A 24708-nucleotide genomic window follows, 5' to 3' on the forward strand; every position below is an offset into this window, starting at 1 on the left:
TTTATATTCTAACTATTTATATATTCATTTATATATATTAGAACATAAGACAAATGCTAACATTTGAAAAGGTTAAATAGTATCACCAAACAAATATTCCAGTTTGAAGCAAATACTTTATTTATTCCCCTCAAAGAGTCATGTTCATTCATTTGATTTGATCGAATTTGAAAAATGGAAAAGATGAAAAAACATTATTTCCATACGACTTACCAAAGTTGGTTCATTTGCTTCTCAAAAAAATATGTCTTACTTGGGAAGTTGGTTCATTAGCTTCTCCAAAAATGTTAATTTATTTATTTAATTTTATTATTATTCCACTTCCTTTGACTTTGTTTTTCCATTGGGTGGAGGTTGGATTAGCCAAAAACTCATTTGAGGTACATTGTTTCTATCCAAATTGCTAGAGTTGGTTGCCTATAAATAGTGGGTTGTTGATGCAGGATTGATATACCTATCTTAAATATTTCTGAACCATTTGACCATGGCTTCAAAGTCACCATTGTTCATTTTGTTTTTCACCACAATAACCATGGTTATGACGGTCCAAATGACCGAGGCCCAGCTCTTCGGCCAAAACCTCAACATCACCGGATCGGTGGCTTGCTCTCTTAATGGTAGCTTCGGTGTTGGCAATGCTAGTGTTCCACCTTTTCCTAGTAAGAATATTTGTCACAAATCATTTGGGTTATAATATTTATAATCAACTCAATTCAATCGTAGAAATTACTATTAAAAATTAAATACTTTTTTTTAAGTTACATCTCTTTTATTTGGATTATACAAAGAATTTACATTTATTATGTTTATTAATGATATAAAAATAAAATGATTATGATTGAAAAAAAAAAACTCTCTATTTAAAAGAAACAAAACAGTTAATTTATAATAAGGATAATATTAAGAAAATAATGTTTAACAAATCAAAATGTAATAAAAACTATATTATGATCTTGTCACACCACACAAAAAGTTACTTTAATTCTCAAATTATAAAATACCAATTTTGAATATTTCACAATTTCCAAATAATTTTTTTAGAATAATTATGTACACAAAAGTTTAACATGTCATCACTCGAACATATCTGTTTTTTTCAATCTTCCCAAAAATTTGGATTAATGAAATTTTTTCACTTAAAAAAATGTACACTAAAGTTTTGTAGAAAAAATCAAATGAAACACAACATGTCATTATTCATCAAATAAATTATTCTATAAAAACAAATAAATATTTTGAAATAACCCCATGTCATACAAGGTCTTATTACAACCAAAGTTTCAAGCTTTTTGTGACATCAAGAGTCACAGAATATATATATAAAAAAAAATATGCTTTTAGAGCATTAGAGTTAATGCATATAAGATCCATATTAGGAGTAATCCAGAATGGAACTAGTGAATCACAAGTTAGAGATAATATAGTGTTGGAGGCTTTTGTAATATTATAACATATTATCACATTTCTCGTTCTTGGTTCTATAAGTTAAAGGAGACTATTCTATTTTAAAGCTTAATTAGTCATTATTCATAAAGACATTTTGAACTTGCAGATGCGACGGTGCAGTTGGAATGTGGATCAGGAAATGTGTTGGCCAGCACCACGACAAACAGTTCGGGGTCGTTCTCAATAATTGTGAACCCGTTCACTAACCTCGTCAACATACTCAGCGGTTGCAAAATCGCGGTGCCAACTCCTCTCTCCTCATGCAACGCGTCGCTCCCCTCAACCGGCTCCTTATTCTTCCCCCTTCAACAAATTGGACCCAATATCGTCAACGGTATCTTAAACGTCACCAATGGATTTCAGTTTCTTCCATGATTGGCCGGGATGAAGTCTACAAACTAAAAGTTACTTAATATGGTATTGATGTTACACATATATATAAGTATGTCTTAATAATTAGTAGTCATATATACATATATATATATATATATGCACGTGATTAAGAATGAATAAAAAGGAGCTGCAATGGTGCATCTACTAGGTTATGTATGCACTATTTAGGGTTCCTTCCTTAAAAAAATATATGGTTGTAATATGGTTGTATTGTCATATGATATATAGTATTTTAATTGTCAAAAATAAGTGAATTTGTCCCACCTTAAAAAAAGGAAAAATACAAGAACATATGAGCTACTTTGTAATTGGTCGTGTAGTTAAGAGGCTTTCTCTAACTTGTCACAAAAATTTCCTTTTGCTGAATTATTTAGAAATTGCGTGAAAATAATTATATAAATATAAAATTAAATGTTGATATTATTTTTCATTAAAGTTCATTATACAATTGAATGCAATAAATTTTACATAAAAGTTGGTTGATTCAATAATTGAATTCAAATTGAAAATTCATTTGCATTCATGGGAGGAGTTTTCAATTGCAATTGAAACCTTCATTTTGATGACAAATTATTTTTGAGGGATTCAAAAAAACAAATTGAATCTCATTTAAGGGTCTTCAAATTATCAAGAAAAACACCCAAGTTCAAGATAAATAATCCATATAAGATGAAAAAAGTTCTCTAATTCTTGGCCGGTTTTTTTTCTTCTTTTTTTTGTTCTTTAAGAAACAAAGTACGATCAAAAATGTTATAGCATTGTAAAAGTTTGTTATAGTAGTGTACAATGTATTTTAAAAGACAGTTCGTCGCTTACGAAAATTTTCAACACAAGAGGATGTATAAATGTTTTAAGAGAGCAATGAATTCATCTATCATCAAACCAATTTTCAACATTGTTATTTCGATGAATTTGTTCAAGATTGTTTAATTTTTTATTTATTTCTATAATTCATCTATTAGGTATACAATTTCTTGTAATTCTTTAAAAAAAATCAAACAATTTTAAAATATTGGGAAAGCTAAGGAATAAATTAAATTATGTTCCTCACATCATGAAGAAGGAAACAAAAGGTCAAATGGTCATGTCAATATAATGATTAAATAAAATAAAACTTTAAAAGATTTATAATATGCTTAACAAAAAAACCTCTTTATCATCATTTGGACCAAAGAATTAAGAATGATGGAGAAATGACTGTGCACAAGATGCTTTTCAAATGACAATGGTCATGAACTATATTTCCTACACCTTCTTGTAGGTGTATATATATTTACCATTAAGACTAACAATGAATTTCAGACATGTCTTCTTATTGAGGGTCTTATTGTTATAATAGAAGATGTGTTAGATCAAAATATGTTTGTCAATCATATTGCATTAGATAATAAAAAATAGATCCCAAGCATATTACATTAGATTAGTTTTGTTATATTACTTTAAATACATACCTACAAAGAAATATTTGAAGAAGAACATTGTTCAGGATTTTTCCGTGTCATTACATCCAACAAAGACCACATTATGTATCAACTATTTATGCTACATAATTGTTACCTAAAAAATGAAAATGAAAATGAGAATTATTATAGAACTTATTCCATTTCTTATTCATTATTGATTTGGAGATGCACTATCTTTCCTAATTAAGCAATTGTTATGGTTGTTTTCATTTCCAATAATTTTATTACAAAAAATAATCTCTGGCTAATATTGGTTCTAAAATCAGATCTAGCTAGGATAATAAGAGCAATAGAAATTTTTCCTACAAGATAAATATGTTTTAACATGATAAATGTAAAAGAAGGGTTGAGACTAATGGTGGTGTTGGGGAAGCTATTTGGGGTACATGCCAAACTTTCTCTAATATTCTATAACCTTATAAATTATTATTAGTTGTTTTAAATTATTTATTTATAATAATATATTTATACATGTGTTTATTTGAAATTTTGCATTAATACTATTTAGGTAAATATAATGTTATTATTTAATTAGTTAAGCACATAATATAAAATTGAGAAATGTCATTAAAGGCAATGTCGGACCTGAGATTTCGAGGCCTGAGGCGAGCACAAAACTTGGTGCCCTCAAAGCTTAATATCCATACATATATTTTTTATCGAGGCCTGAGTCCCTAATATTTTGCATTTTGTCCCAATTTAATGGATCATCAACATTTAAAGGAAACAAAATCTTTTGATTTATATCTCCATCAGTGTCACTATTAGGCATACTTACATCGTTCTCATTTTCAGACTGTTTTGGGTCTTCATTACGAAGTTCATTCAATTCACCATGTTCCCGATCATTCAACTTATCATCGATGTCATTCTGGTTCACTTGCTCTACGATTTGATCGCTTGTGAAATACTTATTAAGGCTTCCTACTTGGCTTTGAATTAAAGCATCTTTCTTTTGTTTTTCTTTCTTTTTTCTACCCCATACAATTGTTTTCTTATAGGAGGCATACTTGATAAAACTCTAAATGCTAATCTGCATTAAAAATTTATAGATTAACTAGCATTGTATGAATCTATGATTAACCACAATGTTGCACTTCCGCTATGCAATAATGCAAGATATAGATTGTGAATCCATCATTCCACAAGAAAAGTCCTCAACAACCAAAAATAATCAAGTAATCGAACTAAAATCTCACCGAAATTGAAGGAAGAACTCTAGTGGGCAGTGGCGCAGTGCCGAGAAACAAGGCTGGAACGAGAGAAAAATGCCCAAGAGCTCGGGGAAGGAGACGACCAAGTTTTCTGCTCTGATTCCGACAAGCTGGAGGATCGACGACGGACTTGGAGTTTGGGGAAGTGTTTCTTTTTCTTTTTCCAGAATGCTTATTTTTTTCTTTTTCTTTGATTTTGTTAATAAATGGGAATCGTGCAATTCTTTTCTTCAAGTAAGATAGTATTTTTTTTTATTTTTTGGATACAAATTAAGTTAGGGCTTATCATTGATAGGTTATCAATTATTATTTATGAACTTTTTAAAAATAAGTCCATGAACATATCATTATAATTTATTTATTTTTGAAGATTTTGGTGCCCCAAAAATATTTGGGCTTGAGACAATTGCCTCACTTATTACACAGTAGGTCCGGACCTGATTAAAAGTATATTTGACCTATTAAAATCTTATTTTTTTATATTAGATAAGATGGTTTCGTACAATTATTTAACCAAAGGAATATTAGTATAGTTGGTACGGCCTTACATAATTTTATGAGAAATAGTTACATATTTTGCATTAATAATCTTGTTTATCTTAAATTTTTTAAGCAATTAAAAAATTGCAGAGCAGACAAAATATATGATAATACTTATTCATAAAGTAGATAATGTGAGATATTATTCATATACTTTTAAATAAATAAAAAAAACTTTTAATAGACTAAAAATTAGAGTTCTATATCTTAAAAAAATATATATATAATATAATTTCAACTTACAAAATAATCTGACATTATTTTCCCCATATCTATAAAAATAATACTGTTGACTTAGAATTTCTAGGTTTGAGTACCTATAAATAGTGGGTTAATGTTAAAGCACAGAGCACCAATTATGGAATCTAAGTTTTTTCATAATTATATGAAGGAATTTTTATATTTTTCTCAGTACAACTATATGAGAAAAAAAAAAGGAGTTAGGATAGATTTAAATTTAATGTAAAAAAACATTACAAAAAATTATACAATTTAGGAAAATTAAATTTAGGGTCAATATAGTTAAAATATCTACTATTTCTTAAAATTTAAGGATTTTAATATTCTAATTTTAGATAAACTTTTAAATTATTTACGCAGTTACCATTTTAAATTTTTTATCTTAAATATATAAATTATTTTAATTTTGTAAAATTTTACAGAAATAAATTAAATTTATATTTATATATTCATATAAAAATATTATTTATTCAACAAATTTATTTGTAAATAAAATAAATTTAAAAAATTGAAAAGATAAAATCAAAATAATATTCCTTTACTGGCAAAATAATACCGTTGACTTAGAATTTGAAGGGTTGGCTGCCTATAAATAATGGGTTAATGTTAAAGCAAGATTATAACTATTTTAATTTCTGAACCATTCATGTTTTCCAATTGATTGAGCATAAAATAAAATTAGACCCAATTGATCTGGTATCAAAGTCACACTTTTAATAGTTTTCTTAGTATAATTAGATGGAGGAATAAAACATAAAATTAGAGTTTAATGTAAAAAAATATTATATTAAAACATGTAATTTGGGAAAATTAATTTGAGGGTTAAGGGATTTAACATATTTATTTAATTCTTAAATTTTTTAGTTATTCTAATTTTAGATATAATCTTAAATTAGTTAAATTATTATTATTATTTTAAATGTTTGATTTTAAGAATTTGAGAGTTTATAAATTATTTCAATTTTATGATTTCATACAATTTTATAAAAATAAAATAAATTTATATTTAAATATTCAAACAAAAATATTACTGATTCAAATATTTACACTTATGTAACTGATTTAGTAATTATAATTTAGTTTTTATTATAAACAAATATATTATTATATTTTAATATTAAATTAAAAATAAATAAAAATAAAATATATATTTAATTAATAGTTTACATTTTTAAAATAGTAACTTATTTGTTGACAAAAAATAAGTAAAATCAAATATTATATTTTTAATAATATGAATATGAACAGAAAATTAAAGAAATCAATGGTTCCTAATTATTATTATTTTTATTTATTTTTTAATTAAGGAGTACTATTAATGACACCTACAACCATACGACTATAAAATAATACTATTAATTCTGCCAAAACCTATATATAATTTTTAAGATTAATACAATTCCATGTTTCTTTATAATGGATGAAACTTTTTGTATTTTATTTGTACAAAATAGTTATATATTACTTTTTTTTTTCTTTCTCAAATTGAGTTGAATAAATTAGTGACTAATATTATAGCTAATATATAATCTTGAAAAGAAGTTTGGTTATATATCAGATTTTAAACAAATCCTTAACGATTAGTTCTTCTAATTACTGTTATGAGACTTATTCAGGATCAAACTTATTCAGGATCAAACTTCATTAATCTATTTAAAAGTCTTAATAAGTGAAATTATTCACTATAAATATATGAGTTACTTCACTCCATCACTATCTATTACTATCATTACCACTACTACCACTACTACCATTACTATCATTGCCATTACCATTACCATTATCAATACCACTACCACTACAATTAATGAATTAATGAATCTTTCCTGCAAAGTTCATAAGTTTGCGGGGGCAAAAGTGCAGTTTCTATGTGAACCCGACAACTATGCATTATCAGGAGCGCAACTAGGACAAGTGATAAGGATAGGATCAAATTATTCCTAGGAGTAAACATCAGGCCCCTCTCCGCAATAATCCAAGATCTTAACTTTTACCAAGTTTTATATTCAATGAATTTTGCAAAATTAATTCCACAATTTAGATCCATATCAAATAGATATCAATAACTATATAAAAATGTCCTAATAATTAATTGTAAGCCTAACTCTAATTTTTCGAAAAAAGATTTTCTTCACTTGACAGCTTTAACTCCATACAATACTACATTTTTATCGATGGACAATCAAAATGTAAGATAAAACCGAGTTCATTTGAAAAACAGTTTTGTAGGAGCACATACTTGATTATTTAAAAGTTGTCAACTAATTTAGTCTAAAAAGAAATTATGATTATTTTTAAAAGATTATGTTGGTAAAAATTAAAAACAAAGTAAATAAAAGAGTTAATTAAGTGAGAAATAATTAACTTAGAAATAAACAAAAACTATGAAACATTAAATAATGGAATTTTGATAATGTTTAAATAGAATAAAGCTAGATGTTTAAATATAATAATGCTAAGTTGTCTATTTGTTTTTTGTACAAGTGCATAAGAATATGCTAATTTAGACGTGGTCTAAGTAGGCTAAATAGACGTCAAACGTAGTTAGACGTGGTAGTCTAACTCCTTTAGACGAAATCTAAAGGGAAATGTAGTTAGACGTGGTAGTCTAACTCCTTTAGACGAACTTTAAAGGGAAACGTAGTTAAACATGGTCGTCTAACTCCTTTAGACGAGCTTTAAAGAGAAACGTAGTTAGACGTGGTAGTCTAACTTTTTTAGACGAAGTCTAAAGGGAAACGTAGTTAGACGTGGTCGTCTAACTCCTTTGAACGAGGTCTAAAGGGAAACTCAGTTAGACGTGGTAGTCTAACTCCTTTAGACGAAGTCTAAAGGAAAACGTAGTTAGACGTCGTCGTCTAACTCCTTTAGACGAAGTTTAAAGGTAAACGTAGTTAAATGTGGTTGTCTAACCCCTTTAGACGAAGTTTAAAGGGATGCGTAGTTAGACAAGGTCGTATAATTTCTTTAGACGAGGTCTAAAGGGATGCGTAGTTAGACGAGGTCGTCAAACTCCTTTAGACGAGGTCTAAAGGGATGCGTTATTAGACGAGGTCGTCTAACTCCTTTAGACGAGGTCTAAAGGGATGTGTAGTTAGATGAGGACGTCTAACTCCTTTATACGAGGTCTAAATGGATGCGTAGTTAGACGAGAACGTATTTAGACAAGGTCTAACGGAGCACGTATAATGCCTTGCTTTAGCAGCCATCTAAAGAAAACATACATCTAACCACGATAAACTAGAGGTCTACTACTCCTGCTCCACTCTCTTATGTGCAGTCTGACAAGCCAGTTAATTGTATCAAATGAATGAACGTCACGTATGCAAATATCCTTCCAATTGCCTGTCTAGTACAAGACAATATTAGAGGATATTTGACGCACTACCAGTTCGATATGGCCACGATCTATTTGCTCAAAGTCTGCTGTATTTTGTTACTATGGGCAGCCTTCCAACGGACACTTGTCACGTGCCCATGAAGAAGATTCTATAGTTGGTGTCCTTCTACTATAAATAGATGTTCAAGGACAGCGGACGAATCACTTGCTTTATTATCAAGAAGTAACCTGTTATCTGACTCACACAAAATTACTTGCTCTTGATCTTATTGATTTCTATCATTCTTCAAGATCAAGAGAGAAAATCAATTATTGTCTAGCTATGAGAATATTGTTGAGAATATTGTAAGTTGAACAGAAGTTGTTCTGTTCAACAGAGAGTTTGCTAGTTCAGTAAGTTGTATTCGATTCAAAGTATTTTGTGGATATTCTTTCGGTTGTGGAAGAAGGGGTGACATAGGAATTTTATCTCCAAACATCCATAAAACTCCATGTGTTCCTTACTTTCTGTCATTTACATTCAGTCGTTTAAAACTTCATATCCGACGAACACTTTGCACTTGAATTCGTTTCAAGAGTTCAAAGGATTTGTGAAGAATAGAAACAGATACTAATCCCTCACATGATTATTATCGAATCATTTATCGTTAGTTGTTATCAATAGTTAGACCCTAGTCTCTATTGTTAGTATCGATCCTAACAAGTGGTATCGAGCCTCGTTTTCTATTCTCAAACTTCTAAAGAACCAGAATCATGACTAAAGATGTCAGCTCCTCCAAGATTCCTATGTTTTCGAAAGAAATGTATATCGTGTGGAAGAAGAGAGTTCGTGCTCATCTTGCTTCCTTAGATGATGACATGTGGAGTGTCATCACAGAAGGTCCTATCAAGATAGAAAAAGACAAATATGAGTGGACAAATGAAGACAAGAGGAAGAACAACCTCGACAACTTGGCCATGGATATCTTATATAGATCTCTTGACGACAACATGTTTAACTACATCATATCATGCGAGTCTGCCAAAGAATTTTGGAAAGACTCACTCAACTCTGTGAATGCAACGAGCAAACCAAAGAAAACAAGATTATGGTTGCCACCCAACAGTTCGACAACTTTAAGATGCATCCTGGAGAGACGATGTATCAGTTTGATGCAAGATTCAACAAAATCGTCACCACTCTCTCTATTCTGGGAAAGACTTACAGCAATAGATAGATTGCTATAAAGGTTATGCGAGCATTGCATAGGGAGTGGGACATCAAGACTATGGCGATGAGGGAGTCCAAAGACCTCAATAAGATGAAGCTCTTTGACTTGCTTGCCGATCTGAAGGCCTATGAGTTCGAGTTGAACTCTAGGAATGAAGAGGAGCACCCCACATCCACCATCATAATCAACGCTTTGGTGACTATTGAGGAGCCATCAGTTGCCACTGAAGTACAGACAGCTGCCCAACAACTCAGCAGCGACGCGATGACTCTCTTCGTGAAGAAATTCGACAAATTCATGAAGAAGAGCAATTCTAACTCAAACTCTTCAAATAATAACAATGATTATAAGATTAACTCTAAGGCTAACGTGAAGTGTTTTAACTGTGGCAAACTAGGTCATTACAAATAGGAGTGTAGGAAGCCAAAACGTGATGTGAAGAAGAATGACAACAAGAATGAGTTGAAGACTCTCATGGCAGCTGACAGCAAGGCTAAGTGGATCCAAAGCGACTCAGATGACTCATCATCCAATGATAGTGATGATGAAGAGGTTGTTTGCTTCATGGCAAGAGAAGAGGAAGACTCTGAGGTGATACAGGACAGCTGCATGGAGGAAACTTAGAGCACACTCTTTTGAGAATATGATCTAGCAGATCAACAAGTGGCACATTTGCCACTCCCATGGACTAAGTTTTTCTTCCTTAAAATTATTTTTGGGTCTTCAGTACCTCAAATCATTTATTTATTTTCTTTTAAACATGCATAAATTGAGGGGGAAATTTAATATTTAAAATGTTCAGACAGATGCACGCAGACAAAAGCTTTAATCGGTCAAATAGACGAGGTCGTCTACAAGAAAATCAAGAACTTAGACATATATTTTCTTAAACAGTCTGTGCTTCTGAGTTGGATAATTGTCTTGGTTTAAAACCTATGCAAGTTAGATGTCTGAAAGATAAGTGTAGGTAGACGCTCACGTCTAACTAGACACACGTCTAACACGTGTTGTTCAAGCATAATTAGATGTCTGTAAGACAAGCGTAATTAGACGTCTACATCTAATAGACGTCTATCCAACATAGACGCTGGAATGTGGACAACAAGTTAGACGTCTAACTACGTGTGCAGTTAGACACTTCATCTTCGGACTAATTGAGGACGACTGTCATTATATATGCGTTGTCATCTAAATTTCCCGCTCAAACATTAAAACAGTCATTTTCTAATTCGAATAACTTGAAGACATGTGTCCTTCAATGTTAAAGAAAATGACTAATATACCCTTAAATATTAAGATATTTTTTGGTAAAAAAAAACATTTAATGATGACTACCTTTGGGAAAAGGCGTCTAACATTAATTGATGGGTTTTCTCTTTCAAAAAGTGTTGGTTAAACATGTGACTTTTCAGATTCTATTTAAGGACATCATGCATGTGCTTGGGCTCTTACGCTTACTACTCTCTTAGAACCCTAAAAATATCTATGCCTTCTCTCTAAGAAATCATGTTTATCTTCATCTCTTATTTTCAAAGATGGCTGCAAGAAGGTTATCTCTCTTGCTCACAACACCTTGCAGGTGGATTTTGATTTTGTCTACTCTATCGATCAACAGGATACCGTGGAAATGTTCCATTCTCTCGAGTACTCTGGCCTTAGGAAATATCTTGGCGGTCCTTATGTTCTCTACGAAAAGGAGGTCCGTGAGTTCTTTAAGACGGCGAATGTGGTTGAAGACACGATAACGGCGATTGTGAACGGAAAGTCTATCTCCTTCGATGAATCGATGTATGTTGAGTTCTTTGAACTACCATCAGACGGTCACACCTTTGACGTAGCGCTTCCAGCCCAATATATTTCGGAAATGATATTGTCTTCTCAAGCGATAGTAGTTCGATCAGACTGAACGGGAAGAAGAAGGTCCTGAAGCCTCACTTTATTCTTCTAAACGACATTGTGGCGAAGGCTCTTTAGGGCAGGGCAGGTTAGTTTGACCTGTATAGCCAAGACCAATTCGACTACATGACGAAATATCAAAAGTTATGTCGATCAACTAGGCATCTACCTTATTTTCAAATCTTTGCCAGTTGGTTTATTCAAGGAACAAGTAGAGTGCGGGCTCCTCGGTCCAACTCAGTTGGTTCATGAAACATCTAGGTGTTCTTATGAGCTGGGGTGAGGCTGTTAACCCCTGTCGTATTTTCACTAACTTTTCCATGAAAGGCACCATAGAAAGGTTGAAGCTCTTAAAGGAAATTAATCCTACTTCATCTATCCAACAGACGAGTGGCCAGTCGGTCACTCGTTCCAAACGCCAAGCTACATCCAACCAATCTACGGGCGCTAAAAGAGTCAGATCTTCCGTCATGGAGTCTGCGGTTAGATTTAATTGCCAAAAGAAAGCAAAGAGGAATGATTCTGAAGCAGTTGACTCAATTTCTGAAAGGGCAAGACAAGGAATTCCTCCTCTCGCCGCCATTCTAATCTCGTCTCTTTTGCCCTCTCCCAGCCCGATAAAGAAGAGGGCTAGGTTGTCTGCTCCTACTGTTGATCAGATGAAGGCATCTAAGGTCGCTAAGAAGTCTACCAAGTAAACTTCATCTCCTACTCCTTCGGCTGTAGTGCCAAGTATTGATGTTCCTGTGTTGGAACAAGCTAAAGGACCGAATGTTGAGCCAGTTGGTCCAAATATTAAATGCTTTGATAGGGAATTCTCGCATGTCCTCCCTGAAAAATCAGTAGGTACTGAGGCTACTGATAATGTCAAAATTGTTGATGAAACAGAGTAGGTAATTACTCCAACTCATGCTGCTGATGTATCCTCCAAACAAGCTCTCATTCAGCCGAATGTTGAGACGCTTGTTCATGAAATTGTTAAAGAACCACTCGTTGCTAAGGGAACGGGAATAATGTATGTACTTCAAGAAGGGGCCATTCTGAAGGCTCTGTCTCCTTATGAAATAATGAGAGTAGTAAGGGGGGCTCCTAGCATCACCATTAGAGAACCAATGCCTACTCCCAAACCAACTATAGTTCTTGTTAAAGGGTTTAGGGTAAAGAAAAAGGCATCGCTGAAGAGATTCCGGAAAAAGTTTCGGAGGCCAGTTGTATTGTCAATCTTGTCATGGAACAGGTTGAAGAGAAAGCGGATGAGAAGATTGAAGTCTTCGACACTTAGGGGAATCATAGGTTAATCTCGCAATTTGATGAAATTATTTCAGGCGACGAGATTGAAAAGGAATTGAAGAAATTAATCAAGATGGAGAAGAGAATCCTGAAATGGGCAAAGACATTTGAGGTCTCTGAAGCCCTCAAAAGAAAGGATCTCATAGTGGCCAATATTATGGGTCGAGCCCTCTTTCCCCTACTTGAGACAAGAAAGACTAATTTCAACTTGTTTAACAGGGATGCTCTTCCAAAACAGAAAGCATTAAAGCGACTTGATTTGGTTATGAATGACTATTGCTCCACAGTCCTTCAACACATTCACTACACCGAGTCTTCCCGGTCGAATATGTTTGATGACATGTCTTCTAGCCAAGACGAGCCGATGAAAATCATTGAAGATGATCAGATTGTTTTTGAAGAAGAAGAGCAGACTGATGTCCATCTCATTGAGCTGCTCAACATATCCTTTGAAGAAAAGTGCTTAATGGCCCAGCATATTGTTGAACAGACTCTTGTCTTCGTTCAATCTGAAATCAACATACAAGAGGATGTAGTTGTTTTTGAAGTTAATCAGACGTCCATTCCATAGAAGGAGACATCTGAAGTGGCTACTCCTATATTTGAAACAAAAAATCTCCATTGGTTGAGGAAGACTCACGAAAGATAACTGATAAGACACCAGGGTCACAGGTTGAGGGGGAACCCTTGAAGCAAGTAGATTCTGAGAAGATTCCCTCAGCTGAGGGGGAACTATCTAAAAAAGCTGAGTCATCCTCATCCTTAGAAGAAGCACCATTGGAAGAAAATCATATTCTTACTCCACATGTTCATCAATCATCCCCCATCAGGACAGTTGCATACATTGTTGACAACGTTGATGATCTACCTCTTTAGCGTATTAATCAGGTATAAGCAGATATTCTAAATGAACAAAATAAGTCTAAGGATGCATCAAAAGCTCCATATTCCCCTTCTAAAGATAAAGAACCAGAGCATTCTTTACAAATGAATGTGTTTGTGAACCTCATTTTCACTGCTCCATCTAGTTCCCAAGACGTATCTTCGGCTGCTCATTCCTCTGAAGAAGCTTCTCCTAGAGGAGCAAACTTTTATAATTCAATCATGGATGCGTTGCGTTCTATGTAGCAGAATATAATGGACATATCGTCCAGATTTGCTCATCTTGAAAAGGGGTCTACTTCAAGTAAAGAAGATGTGTCTTCTATTCTTGCCACCCAAAAAGAAACTGAGAAAATTCTGAAGCGAAATACATATGAAGTCAACATCCTTAATACTCAGTACAAGAAGTTTGAAAAGAATTTCTTTAAACGACAATCGGATCATCATGCTGAAACTAAGACTTTCAACCTGAAGCTTCACCAAGATACAATATCCGCAAATGAACTTATTCGGGCACAAGTGATGGAGATGTCAAACTCATTAAGAAGAGCAGAGGCTGAGCGAAAAGAGCAAGCTGACATAATTGCAAGGCAATTTCAAGCTGTAGAAGAGGCTGAAGTTGCTGCTGAGAAGGAAAGAGCTCTTGTTACTTCCGACCCTGATAATATTAAAAAGGGGGAAGGAAGCAAAATAGGGGGTCCACGTCTGCTAAAGGAACTCCATCGAAATCAAATCGAAAAGATGTTGGAGGTGGCGAAGACAACTGTGCACCAGAAAGAAGAGGTCAAGGTCGTGGAGGCGACAGAGGTGGTGGTAGTGGAGGCCGAACGATCACTAGATTCCATAACATCCTAACTAGAGAATCAATGCTTGAAAGTGGCGTATATCCGAGAGTGAAAAGTGAAGGACCATAAATCTTTCTCTTTGTTTCTCGTACTTTAAACTTATGTTTGAATACTTTGGTGAACTACTTTGATTTCAATCTTATTTGATGAGTGTTTAATTTGCTTTATTGAGGTTGCATAGTTTTAACATTATCAAAAAGGGGGAAATTGTTGGAAAAGATTAAAAACAAAGTAAAGAAAAAAGAATTAATTAAGTGAGAAATAATTAACTTAGAAATAAACAAAAGCTATGAAACATTAAACAACGGAGTTTTGATGATATTTAAATAGAGTAAAGCTAGATGTTTAAATAGAATAAAGCTAAGTTGTCTATTTGTTTTTGTGCAAGTGCATAAGACTATGCTAATTTAGACGTGGTCTAAGAAGGCTAAATAAACGTCAAACGTATTTAGAGATAGTAGTCTAACTCCTTTAGACAAAGTCTAAAGGGAAACATAGTTAGACATGGTAGTATAACTCCTTTAGAAGAAGTCTAAATGGAAACGTAGTTAGACGTGGTCATCTAACTCCATTAGACGATGTCTAAAGGGAAACGTAGTTAGACTTGATAGTCTAACTCCTTTAGACGAAGTCTAAAGGGATGCGTAGTTAGACGAGGTCTAAAGGGATGCGTAGTTAGAAGAGGTCGTCTAACTCCTTTAGACGAGGTCTAAAGGGATGCGTAGTTAGACGAAGTCGTCTAACTCCTTTAGACGGGGTCTAAAGGAATGAGTAGTTAGAAGAGGTCGTCTAACTCCTTTAAACGGGGTCTAAAGGAATACGTAGTTAGACGAGGTTGTCTAACTCCTTTAGACAGGATCTAAAGGGATGCGTAGTTAGACGAGGTCGTATAACTCCTTTAGACGAGGTCTAAAGGGATGCGTAGTTAGACGATGTTGTCTAGCTCCTTTAGACGAGATCTAAAGGGATGCGTAGTTAGACAAGGACGTCTAACTCCTTTAGACGAGGTCTTAAGGGATGCGTATTTAGACGAGGACGTCTAACTCCTTTAGACAAGGTCTAACAAAGCACGTCTAATGCCTTGCTTTAGTAGCCGTCTGAAGAAAGCATACGTCTAAGCACGATCAACTAGTTGTCTGCTACTCCTGCTTCACTCTCTTTTGTGCAGTCTAACAAACCAGCTAATTGTATCAAATGAACGAACGCCGCGTATGCAAATATTCTTTCAACTAACCGTCTAGTACAAGACAATATTAAGGGATATTCGGCAAACTACCAATTCGATACGGCCACAATCCATTTGCTCAAAGTCTGTTGTATTCTAGTACTATGGGCAGCCTTCCAACGGACACTTGCCACGTGTCCACGAAGAAAATTCGACTGTTGGTGTTCTTCTACTATAAATAAATGTTCAAGGACAACGGACGAATCACTTGCTTTTTTATCAAGAAATAACCGGTTATCTGACTCACACGAAATTATTTGCTCTTGCTCTTACTGATTTCTATCATTATTCAAGATCAATAGAGAAAATCAATTACTGTCTAGCTGTGAGAATATTGTAAGTTGAACAGAGGTTGTTCTGTTCAATAGAAAGTTTTTTAGTTCAGTAAGTTGTATTCGATTCAAAGTATTTGGTGGATATTCTTCCGGTTGTGGAAGAAGGAGTGATGTTAGGATCGGGGACGCCCTTGGAGGACCGGGTATGTTTTCCGGTTTAGTAAGGGTGGCCTCTTACACAACACACAACTTGGTGATAGTCCGGTTAGAGACTAAAACCTTTCTTAGCACTGCACAGCCTGTCACAGACTCTTGAACCGGGTTCAAGGGCGGAAATGTCCGTTTCAGGTTGAAGCAACGTTTGCGACTTTTAGATGATGTTTAAGAAGGAGGCTGTTTAACGTAGGTGAGTGACCGGTTTTGGAAAAACGATTAGTTTTGCGGTTTATGTTTAGAAAGAGCAGGAAATGAAAGCGAATGAAAGAACACAAGACACGGAAATTTGTTTATGGATGTTCGGAGCAAACCCTCCTACGTCACCCCTTCTTCTCAGGTTATGAGAAGGATCTCCACTAACTCTTTAGAGTTACAATCACACTTCCGGTCGAGCCCAACTTCGCTACTCGCCGGTTACACCAAACTCACACTTTGATGTAATACAACACAACACAATAATCACACACAAAGATTTCCGGTTTGACTATACCGGTTATAGAATACAAGACTTTATCTCTCTAGAATTGAATGCTTTATAACTTTCACAATTTCAACTACTCGTATTCACAACTTTCTGCTTGCATTGAATTCGCATTGAATGAAGACGATTGATCTTCCTTTTATAGTCGAAAGTACCCAACGGTTACTTTCTTCTCTCTCTTGCGGATTGGTTGATCATTAGCACGCCTATTTGCAGAAGGGTTGCTTGCACGTTTCAACTTCCTCAACACCTGGCATTCATGCAGGTGACTCTGAGCAGATGATGACGTAACCGGTTTTCAGATTGATACATGTGTTGAACATCCGCTTCCGGTCGTCAGCATCGGATCACCAAGACATCATTGCTTTCCTCCCATGCTTCTGATCGGATCCGATCTTCTTTTATTCTTTCGAGACACGTTTCTTCCGTCATAGTACGTCACTCTTGAGATTTGAATCTTCTGACTTTTGATCTGTACTTTCCGGTTTCTGTGTCTTGTGTATTATGATCCGGTTGAAGTGTAATCTTCTGTTCTTCGTTTAACCGGTTGCTTGAGAGAGTGAAGCCGGTTCCTGTGATCATTTATCTTGATCACTTGAAGCCGGTTTCTTTGAAGTGGTAGCGACCGATTATTGATGCAGGGTTTCTGGTTCCGGTTTGTTAAGTACCTGCACATGACATTCAGCTTCTGTTTAGTTTGTCTGGCCGGTTGGAAAATTAATCTACTTAATTTTTCTATCAATTTCTCCCTTTTTGATTATTTAGAATAAATATTCAAAAATTGTAATGTGTGGCCGGTTTTAAGAAAATTAACTTACTTAATTTTTCTATCAATTTCTCCCTTTTTGATTATTTAGAATAAATATTCAAAAATTGTAATGTGTGGCCGGTTTTAAGAAAATTGTTTTGAGAGAAACGTGTTTGAAAAACATGAGTTTGATTTTTGATAAGTGTATGTTTTGAGTAGAAATAGGTGAGATTGTATGTTTGAGAAACATAGAAAGTATGTTTAAAAAAAAACATAAAGGATAGCAAAGTAACCAAGTTCTGAAACACAGTAAGAACATAGTTGTTCAAAATAATTATGGAAATAGAGTTTAAGGCTTGGATGATCCCCCCTTGTCTTGCTCCTTTTCCAGCTCTTTGTCCAGACGTCTTCTTGCTTCTTCTATTCGTGCTCTGTGCTCTCTAGCACGTCTGTCAGCATCTATCACCACACCGGCCCACACACTTGAATGACCGGGGACCTTTTTCTTAAGGTTGAAGTTGGCGCAAATTGGTTTTGGCGGTGGACGAGGTGGAACAGTCAGAGGTCTGAGGCTTGGAGTTGCGGTGGATTCTCCGGTTGTCCTTCTTTTCCGTCTGTTGAGTTCCTCCGGATCTTCTTCTTCTTCCTCATCCAGCGGTTCCGCATTTAACGCAACCGGTTCGGCTGTTTTCAATTCTGCCCGCTTCATCACGTTTTTAATGGCACTTCGTTTCTTCTTGTTCTTGTTCCTTGTACTCATGGAGTGGGATGATTGACCCTGTGCCGGTTCCTGAACGTTTGCCTGCTCCTCTTCATTGCATTGTTGGGCAAGCTCATGATCCTTATCTTCAAGTTCCTTCTGTAGCCGTTCTCTTTCAATCTCTTCTTCTTGTAGTTTCCGTGCGGTTTTAGCGTCCTTTTCGATTTGTATTTGGGTTGAGCCGACTTGAGCCTTTGACATTTCACCGATCTGGATTGCCATTGCTTGCAGCATGTCCAAAAGTGGAGCGGTTGCGGCGTTGACAGATTCGGTAATCATGGCTTTAACTGTTGTTTGCATTGTCGTATCCATCATAGTTTGTAGAGAGTTTACCATTTTATCTTCAGCCGCTGAGATTCTTTCTTCGGTTACTGCTTTAAGGTTCCCAAGGCACGAATCAGCTGTTTCCACCACTACTTGCTTGATTTGATCGATGTCCAGAGCTTTAGCCGGTTGAGAGGCTTCTTGTTCCCGATTTTCAGAAGTGTCGGATGTTTCACCAGTTATAAAGAAAGGTTTGCTTTGAAATAGCTCAGGATTTTTGAATTGACGTTGGCAAGTATCCCACCATTTCTTATCAAGACGGTCGAAACTTTCCACAAGTCTTTCTCGTACCCCAATAAATCGTTCTGCCATCTTCATTTCAATCGGTTCTAGAGTCTTTCCTTGGATTTCTTGAAAAGCATTCTCAACTGCCTGTAACCGAACGTTTTCAAGGATTACCGGAGCTTTGGAAAACGCCGGTTGGATTAGATTGGTGTTGGCCAGCTCAAGTGCCATCTCTTCTAGCTTGACAAGTGCGTCCCACTACCTATTTCCTCTAAAACCTGGAAGCATGTCGGATAATTTGGTCTCGCATCGAAGCTTCACCCACCGGATATATGGAGCTAGTGCGTCACTCGCACCTTTGTTCATGTCTTGAATGAATTCATCAAACAGCTCATTTTCTTGCTCTAAGGTGTATTGATATTCGTCCCCGGTTGTGGCTTCATTCTGAGCATCGATCTGCAACGTGCCCGTTCCGGTTTCAGGTGTTTCTTCAAGAAGAATGCCTTTGCCTTTGTCTACTCGAGAGGGACCTTCTGGAGCTGTCTTGCCTCCTGCGTAACCTGAAGGTTCCTGTTCTTCAATATTTTCCTCCTGAGCCGGAGGTGCAGTTTCTGTTGACTTGGTCGTCTCATCGACCGGTTGAATTTCTGTTGGATCAGGTATTTCAACCTGATTTTCTGGCTTCCGACGACTGGAGACGTCGTCTTCTTCGGTTTCTCTTGTGATCTCCTGGACCACATTCTGAATTGCTTCTGAGGTATTCAAGCCCACATCGGCTAATACCTCTTCGGCTTGCTTGCTTGGTGACTTGGAGGTTGTAGAGTGAATATTTCCCTCTGCCTCCTCCTTTGAACTTGACTTGTTCTCCTTGCTCCCCGAAGATTCGGTTTGCTTTGGAGAATCGGATGGGATGGGAGTTGGTACAACGGTGTTGATGGGGATGGGTTGAAAAACATCTGCGGTTCTTTCTGGTGGATTGTCCGAGGAAAGCGTTTTCTCGGAGTCCGCCGGTTTCCTTGAGCTTTTCTTTGCTGATACTTTCTTCCTCCTCTTCGGTTCTGGTGGAGCTTCTGCCTCAACCGCTTTTCTTGACGGTTTCCTTTGTCTTGTCTCTTCTTCAACTGGAACCGATGAACTGGCTCCCTTAGATGACTTGGTTTTTGAGGTTTTAGGTTTTATCGTCTTCTCCGGTTTTTCTGCCACTGACTCAGAGTCAAGAATGTTGGATATCGGAAGCGGTATGCCTTCACCCAGTTCCATATTAAGGAACTCAAGAATTTTAACAATTTGCATAGCATAGGCCTGCACCCGGCCGTCTTTCTTGATCACCATTTGACAGAACTCTTCGTATAAAACGTATCCCCAGTCCACCTTATCGTTGCGGACAATGGCTAACAGCATTCTGAGCTTAAACTTTGTGAGATTATCAAAGTTACCTCCCCTTCCTTGGAGCGATTTGGAGATGATGGTCACTAACCATTTGTATTCCGGTTTCAGCTTGATTTTCCGGCTGTTGTGGATCACCAGATCCTGACCTGATAAGGATACAACCAACCGGGCAGCATTTGATTCTGCGTCGGTTAAGTCGAACTTTAGGTCCGAACCTGTGTTGGGCAGACCGAGGGCCTCCGCAAAAATTTCTTCAGTTATAAGGACGTCTTTCCTGTTAACGGTAGCAGAGATCTTTCTTTTCAACAGTGTCGCCGTCGCTAAGAACTCCGTCACCGCCGCCGGATAGATGGTGAACGGACCAGAGAGAAACTTCTCCAACCCAGATTCTCGAAGGAGTTGAAGAACAACCTTGTTCTTGTCGTCAGCGTGCTCGTCAATATCTGCGAAGTCAACCTGCAACATCCATTGAAACGGAGCTTTGCCTAGATCCATGATAGCTTTTGAGAGAAGAAGATGAAGATTGATGATTATCGGAGAGAAGAGATCTTTTGAAGTTCTGGAAATTTTAGAGAGAGAAAGCACGTGTGTTGAATGGGCTGATTTGAGTTTATATAGATGGCGGTTCCAGGCGGTTTTGAAGATGAACCGTCAATTTGATGTTTTGGCGCCAAATTTCCCTCCAAAAGTTACTACCGTAACTTTCGGCGGTAAAAGCGGAAATTCGATGGGCGGTAAGTTTTGAGGGGTAAAACCATGGGCGGTTAAGATTTTTCAAATTTTCATTTATGCTCGAAGTTCCGGTTTCTTCTTTAAATTTTGTTAACCGGAGATTGTTAAGTTAATTTTAATTTTGAGTTTAAAAATCGGAAAGGAATACTTTGAATGAGAAAACCGGAGACTCGTTAAGAATTGAAAGTATTTCATTAATAAAGGAAATGGTTCACATATGAGCGGTTCTGGTCGTACAACAAAAAGACCAGAAACCGGAAAGTAGAAATAAAATTATAAGAGGGGATTTAATCTTCGGTGAACCAGTCTCCTTCCACCATCCTTGCATACCAATTTTCAAGGGTGTTTTCAGGTGATCGTTTCTCAATCCTTGATATCCACCGGTGCATCATGATCATGGTGAAGGTGTTGGATGGTCCAACTGGAACACCGGTTCCAAGGTTGCGACGCTTGGACATCAGAAACCGGGTAATCTGAGGAGCGTAACTGATCCTTCCTCTTTTACCGGTCATAAGCTGCTTTAGCTTATTGAAGAGATAGGAGGCCCAGTTGATGTCGGAGTTGCGAATGATTGCTATCATAATGTCGAATGCTTCCCGGCAATAGTTCTGGTTGGGCATTCGGCCTATGATAGACCTATGAACCAAGTCATGCAGGACTTGGTAGTGAGGAGCGAGATCTTCTTTCTTCCCAAAGTCCTTAATCGGAGCGTTGGAGGAGGAGAAGATGTGGAAGAAGTCTTCCTTAACCGGCAGGAATGGCGTAGGGAAATCAGAAAAACCTTCGGTCGGAAGGTGAAAGAAAGTGGCGAATTCTTCCTCAGTAAACTGGAGGAATTGGCCGTCGATGATGGTGCGAATGCTCCCATCATCCAGAATGTGACCGTTGTTAAAGAATTCATACACCTCCTCTTCGAGAATGGTGTCCGAACCTTTGAGAAAGCCTTTCAAACCAGAGTCTATGACATGCTGAAAAATGCATTCATAGTAAGCACTTTCCTTAATATCCTCAAAATCGATAATAAGAGTGTTTCTTAACTCAGCAGACATGGTGATGAGTGGTGAAGGAAGTTTAAGGGAGTTCTTGAGCTTTTGAGTTTTGGAGAGAGGAAGGCTTGAAGGCGTGATTTGAAAAATGGAGGTTGAACCCCTTTTTATAGCCTGGAATGAGTGAGAGCATTTAATGCAAGGATTTGAAAATCTAGCCGTTTATGCTTAGTCATTAATGATTTTGTGATTTTTCCAAGAGAATAAAGGCAAGTCTTGTCAAATCAAGTCAGGCATGCTCTTTGATAATGAGAATTTATGTTTCCAAGAATAGAATGATTTATTTTTGATACGACGCATTGAATGTTGTGGATTTTGATTCGGAAAGGAAAGAAGTCTATTTCATTAATTGAAGTACAGAAACCGGTATTACAACAAAAGTACCGGTTTTGTAAGGAAGGATAAAAGAAAGAAAAGAAAGACAGGTTTAGACATTTGACGATTCAGCTGTTTGAGCGGTTGAAGCCTCAGCCGCTTGAATTTTTCTAGCCTTGATCGCTTCCCACCGGTCGATCATCTCTTGTACTCGTTCTTTGGTGAGCACATGCCTTGGGTGCAGAGTAACGAAGGCTCCGGAGTGGATCTCCAGACTTGCGCAGAAACCGCTCAGCTGAGGAGCATAGCCGGTTTTGTTGGAGAGAATCATCTTCTTCAGGTTGCTGAAGATGATCCAGGACCAGTTAACCGGTGTCCCAACCGTTACGGCGATCATCATCTCGAAGACCCTTTGAGTGTAGTAGTAACTTTTCTCTCTGCACAAGACAGATTTTCCCAGAATCTCGCAGAGAATCTGGTACTTATGAGAAAGTTGACTCTTAGCACCCCAGGGTTTAACCGGGAGGTCAGATCCAGAAAACCGGCGACACATCTCTTCCATTGTCACCGGAGAATAGGTTAGATCGGTTACCCCTTCATTGGGTAAACTGCAGTATACAGCGAAATCCGTCTCGCTGAACAGGAATTTTTGCCCGTAAACCTGTGCAACGAGTATCTCTCGATGCACCTCTTTTACGGTTTCGAACAGTTCTTCGACTACCAGGTAGTCGATGATGAACCTGTTCTCCAGAAAGTTTCTTAGTCCACTCCTTTCGATGGCTAAGAACATTTCCTTGACCTCATGATCCTCATACTGGTAGATTGATTCAAAATCTGCCAATAGAATCTTCTTGGCTAGAGGGTTGGAGTTCATGTTTGTTTTTGAGAGAGAAAGGGGAGTTTATCTCAAGAATTATGCTTGTGAATAGTGAACTTGTGATGTTTTGACAAGGATTAAGCATGGTTTATATAGCCCGTGGATTCGGCTTGGTAATTAATACGGTTAAGCATGCCTGATGATGTCATCAGCTATTAAATAGACTTAACTTGTTGAAGTAACTAATGGTTATTTCCAAGGTAAATCTAATAATTACTAAGATAGCAATGATGAAAAATATCTATTGACAAGATGTAAGTCTCCCTCTCTTGATGATGGACACATGTCGTCATCTCGATTGTGGTAGACTTGTTTTTAATTAATCACAGGCTTCTTTTTTCAAAACATGCACGAAAACTCGGTCAGTCATTTCATGTTAACCGGAAAAGTTCATTTCATCAGATCAGAGTGCATATGTACTGAGCGGTTTTCCATGACCGGTTTTAGTAGGATATTTCCGTTTTATGAAGAAAAGTTGATTAATATCAACAGTTGTTCAACTTTGGACTTGTTTATCCACTTCAACCTGGTCATTTCAACTGTATAGTAAACATACATTTGATTTGAAATTTTGAAGTAGTCGGGCATAACCGGAGACTTCCTCCCGGTTAGCATATTTGATTTGTTAATGGCCTATTTGAATATGGTTTGAGAAGCTTTAGCTTCTCCCTGAACACATATCCCGGTTTTGTATACAAGCATGCATCATGATTATATCAATTGATTTAAATTAGTAAGACCCAGGATATTTCGAAAATGTGAAAACTTAGCTTCCTGTAGCGGTTTTGTGAAGATGTCCGCTACTTGTTGCTCGGTCGACACATATTCCAGCCGGATGTGTTTCTCCTGAACATGCTCCCGGATGAAATGGTGTCGAATGTCGATATGCTTTGTTCTTGAGTGCAACACTGGATTGTATGTGATCGCTATGGCGCTGGTGTTGTCACAAAAGATTGGAGACTCCTTCGCCTCTATTCCGAAGTCCCTGAGTTGCTGTTGGATCCAGAGGAGTTGTGCACAGCAGCTTCCAGCTGCTAAGTACTCCGCCTCTGCGGTTGACGTTGCAACGGACGTTTGTTTCTTGCTGCTCCAGGTAACTAACCGGTCACCCAGAAACTGACATGTTCCACTTGTACTTTTTCTGTCGATTTTGCATCCCGCGTAATCGGCATCTGAGTAGCTTATTAGATTGAAACTCGAGTCTTTTGGATACCAGAGTCCCACTTCTTGAGTTCCCTTCAGATATTTCAAGATTCTTTTAGCCGCAGTATAATGAGATTGCTTTGGATTTGCTTGGAACCTTCCGCACACTCCAACGGCAAACAAGATATCAGG

The 24708-nt window shown here is 36.5% G+C and overlaps 1 protein-coding gene across 1 annotated transcript; it reads left to right on the forward strand.

Annotated features, from left to right (window-relative positions):
- The first annotated feature begins 464 nt into the window (after positions 1-464).
- On the forward strand, positions 465-2121 carry LOC124922454 (phylloplanin-like). The gene is made up of 2 exons (XM_047463182.1): positions 465-659; positions 1553-2121. The coding sequence occupies exons 1-2, from the start codon at positions 485-487 to the stop codon at positions 1819-1821; spliced, it is 444 nt and encodes a 147-aa protein (XP_047319138.1). The 5' UTR covers positions 465-484; the 3' UTR covers positions 1822-2121.
- The last annotated feature ends 22587 nt before the right edge of the window (positions 2122-24708 follow it).

The sequence above is a fragment of the Impatiens glandulifera genome, chromosome 1 (assembly GCF_907164915.1).
Source record: "Impatiens glandulifera chromosome 1, dImpGla2.1, whole genome shotgun sequence".
Taxonomy (NCBI): Eukaryota; Viridiplantae; Streptophyta; class Magnoliopsida; order Ericales; family Balsaminaceae; genus Impatiens; species Impatiens glandulifera.

Bases quoted from the DNA above. Each gene is read 5' to 3' on its own strand.
- LOC124922454 (XM_047463182.1), top strand. From the start codon at position 485: ATGGCTTCAAAGTCACCATTGTTCATTTTGTTTTTCACCACAATAACC. The intron at 660-1,552 runs GTAAGAATATTT...TTGAACTTGCAG, and splicing joins TAGTGTTCCACCTTTTCCTA to ATGCGACGGTGCAGTTGGAA.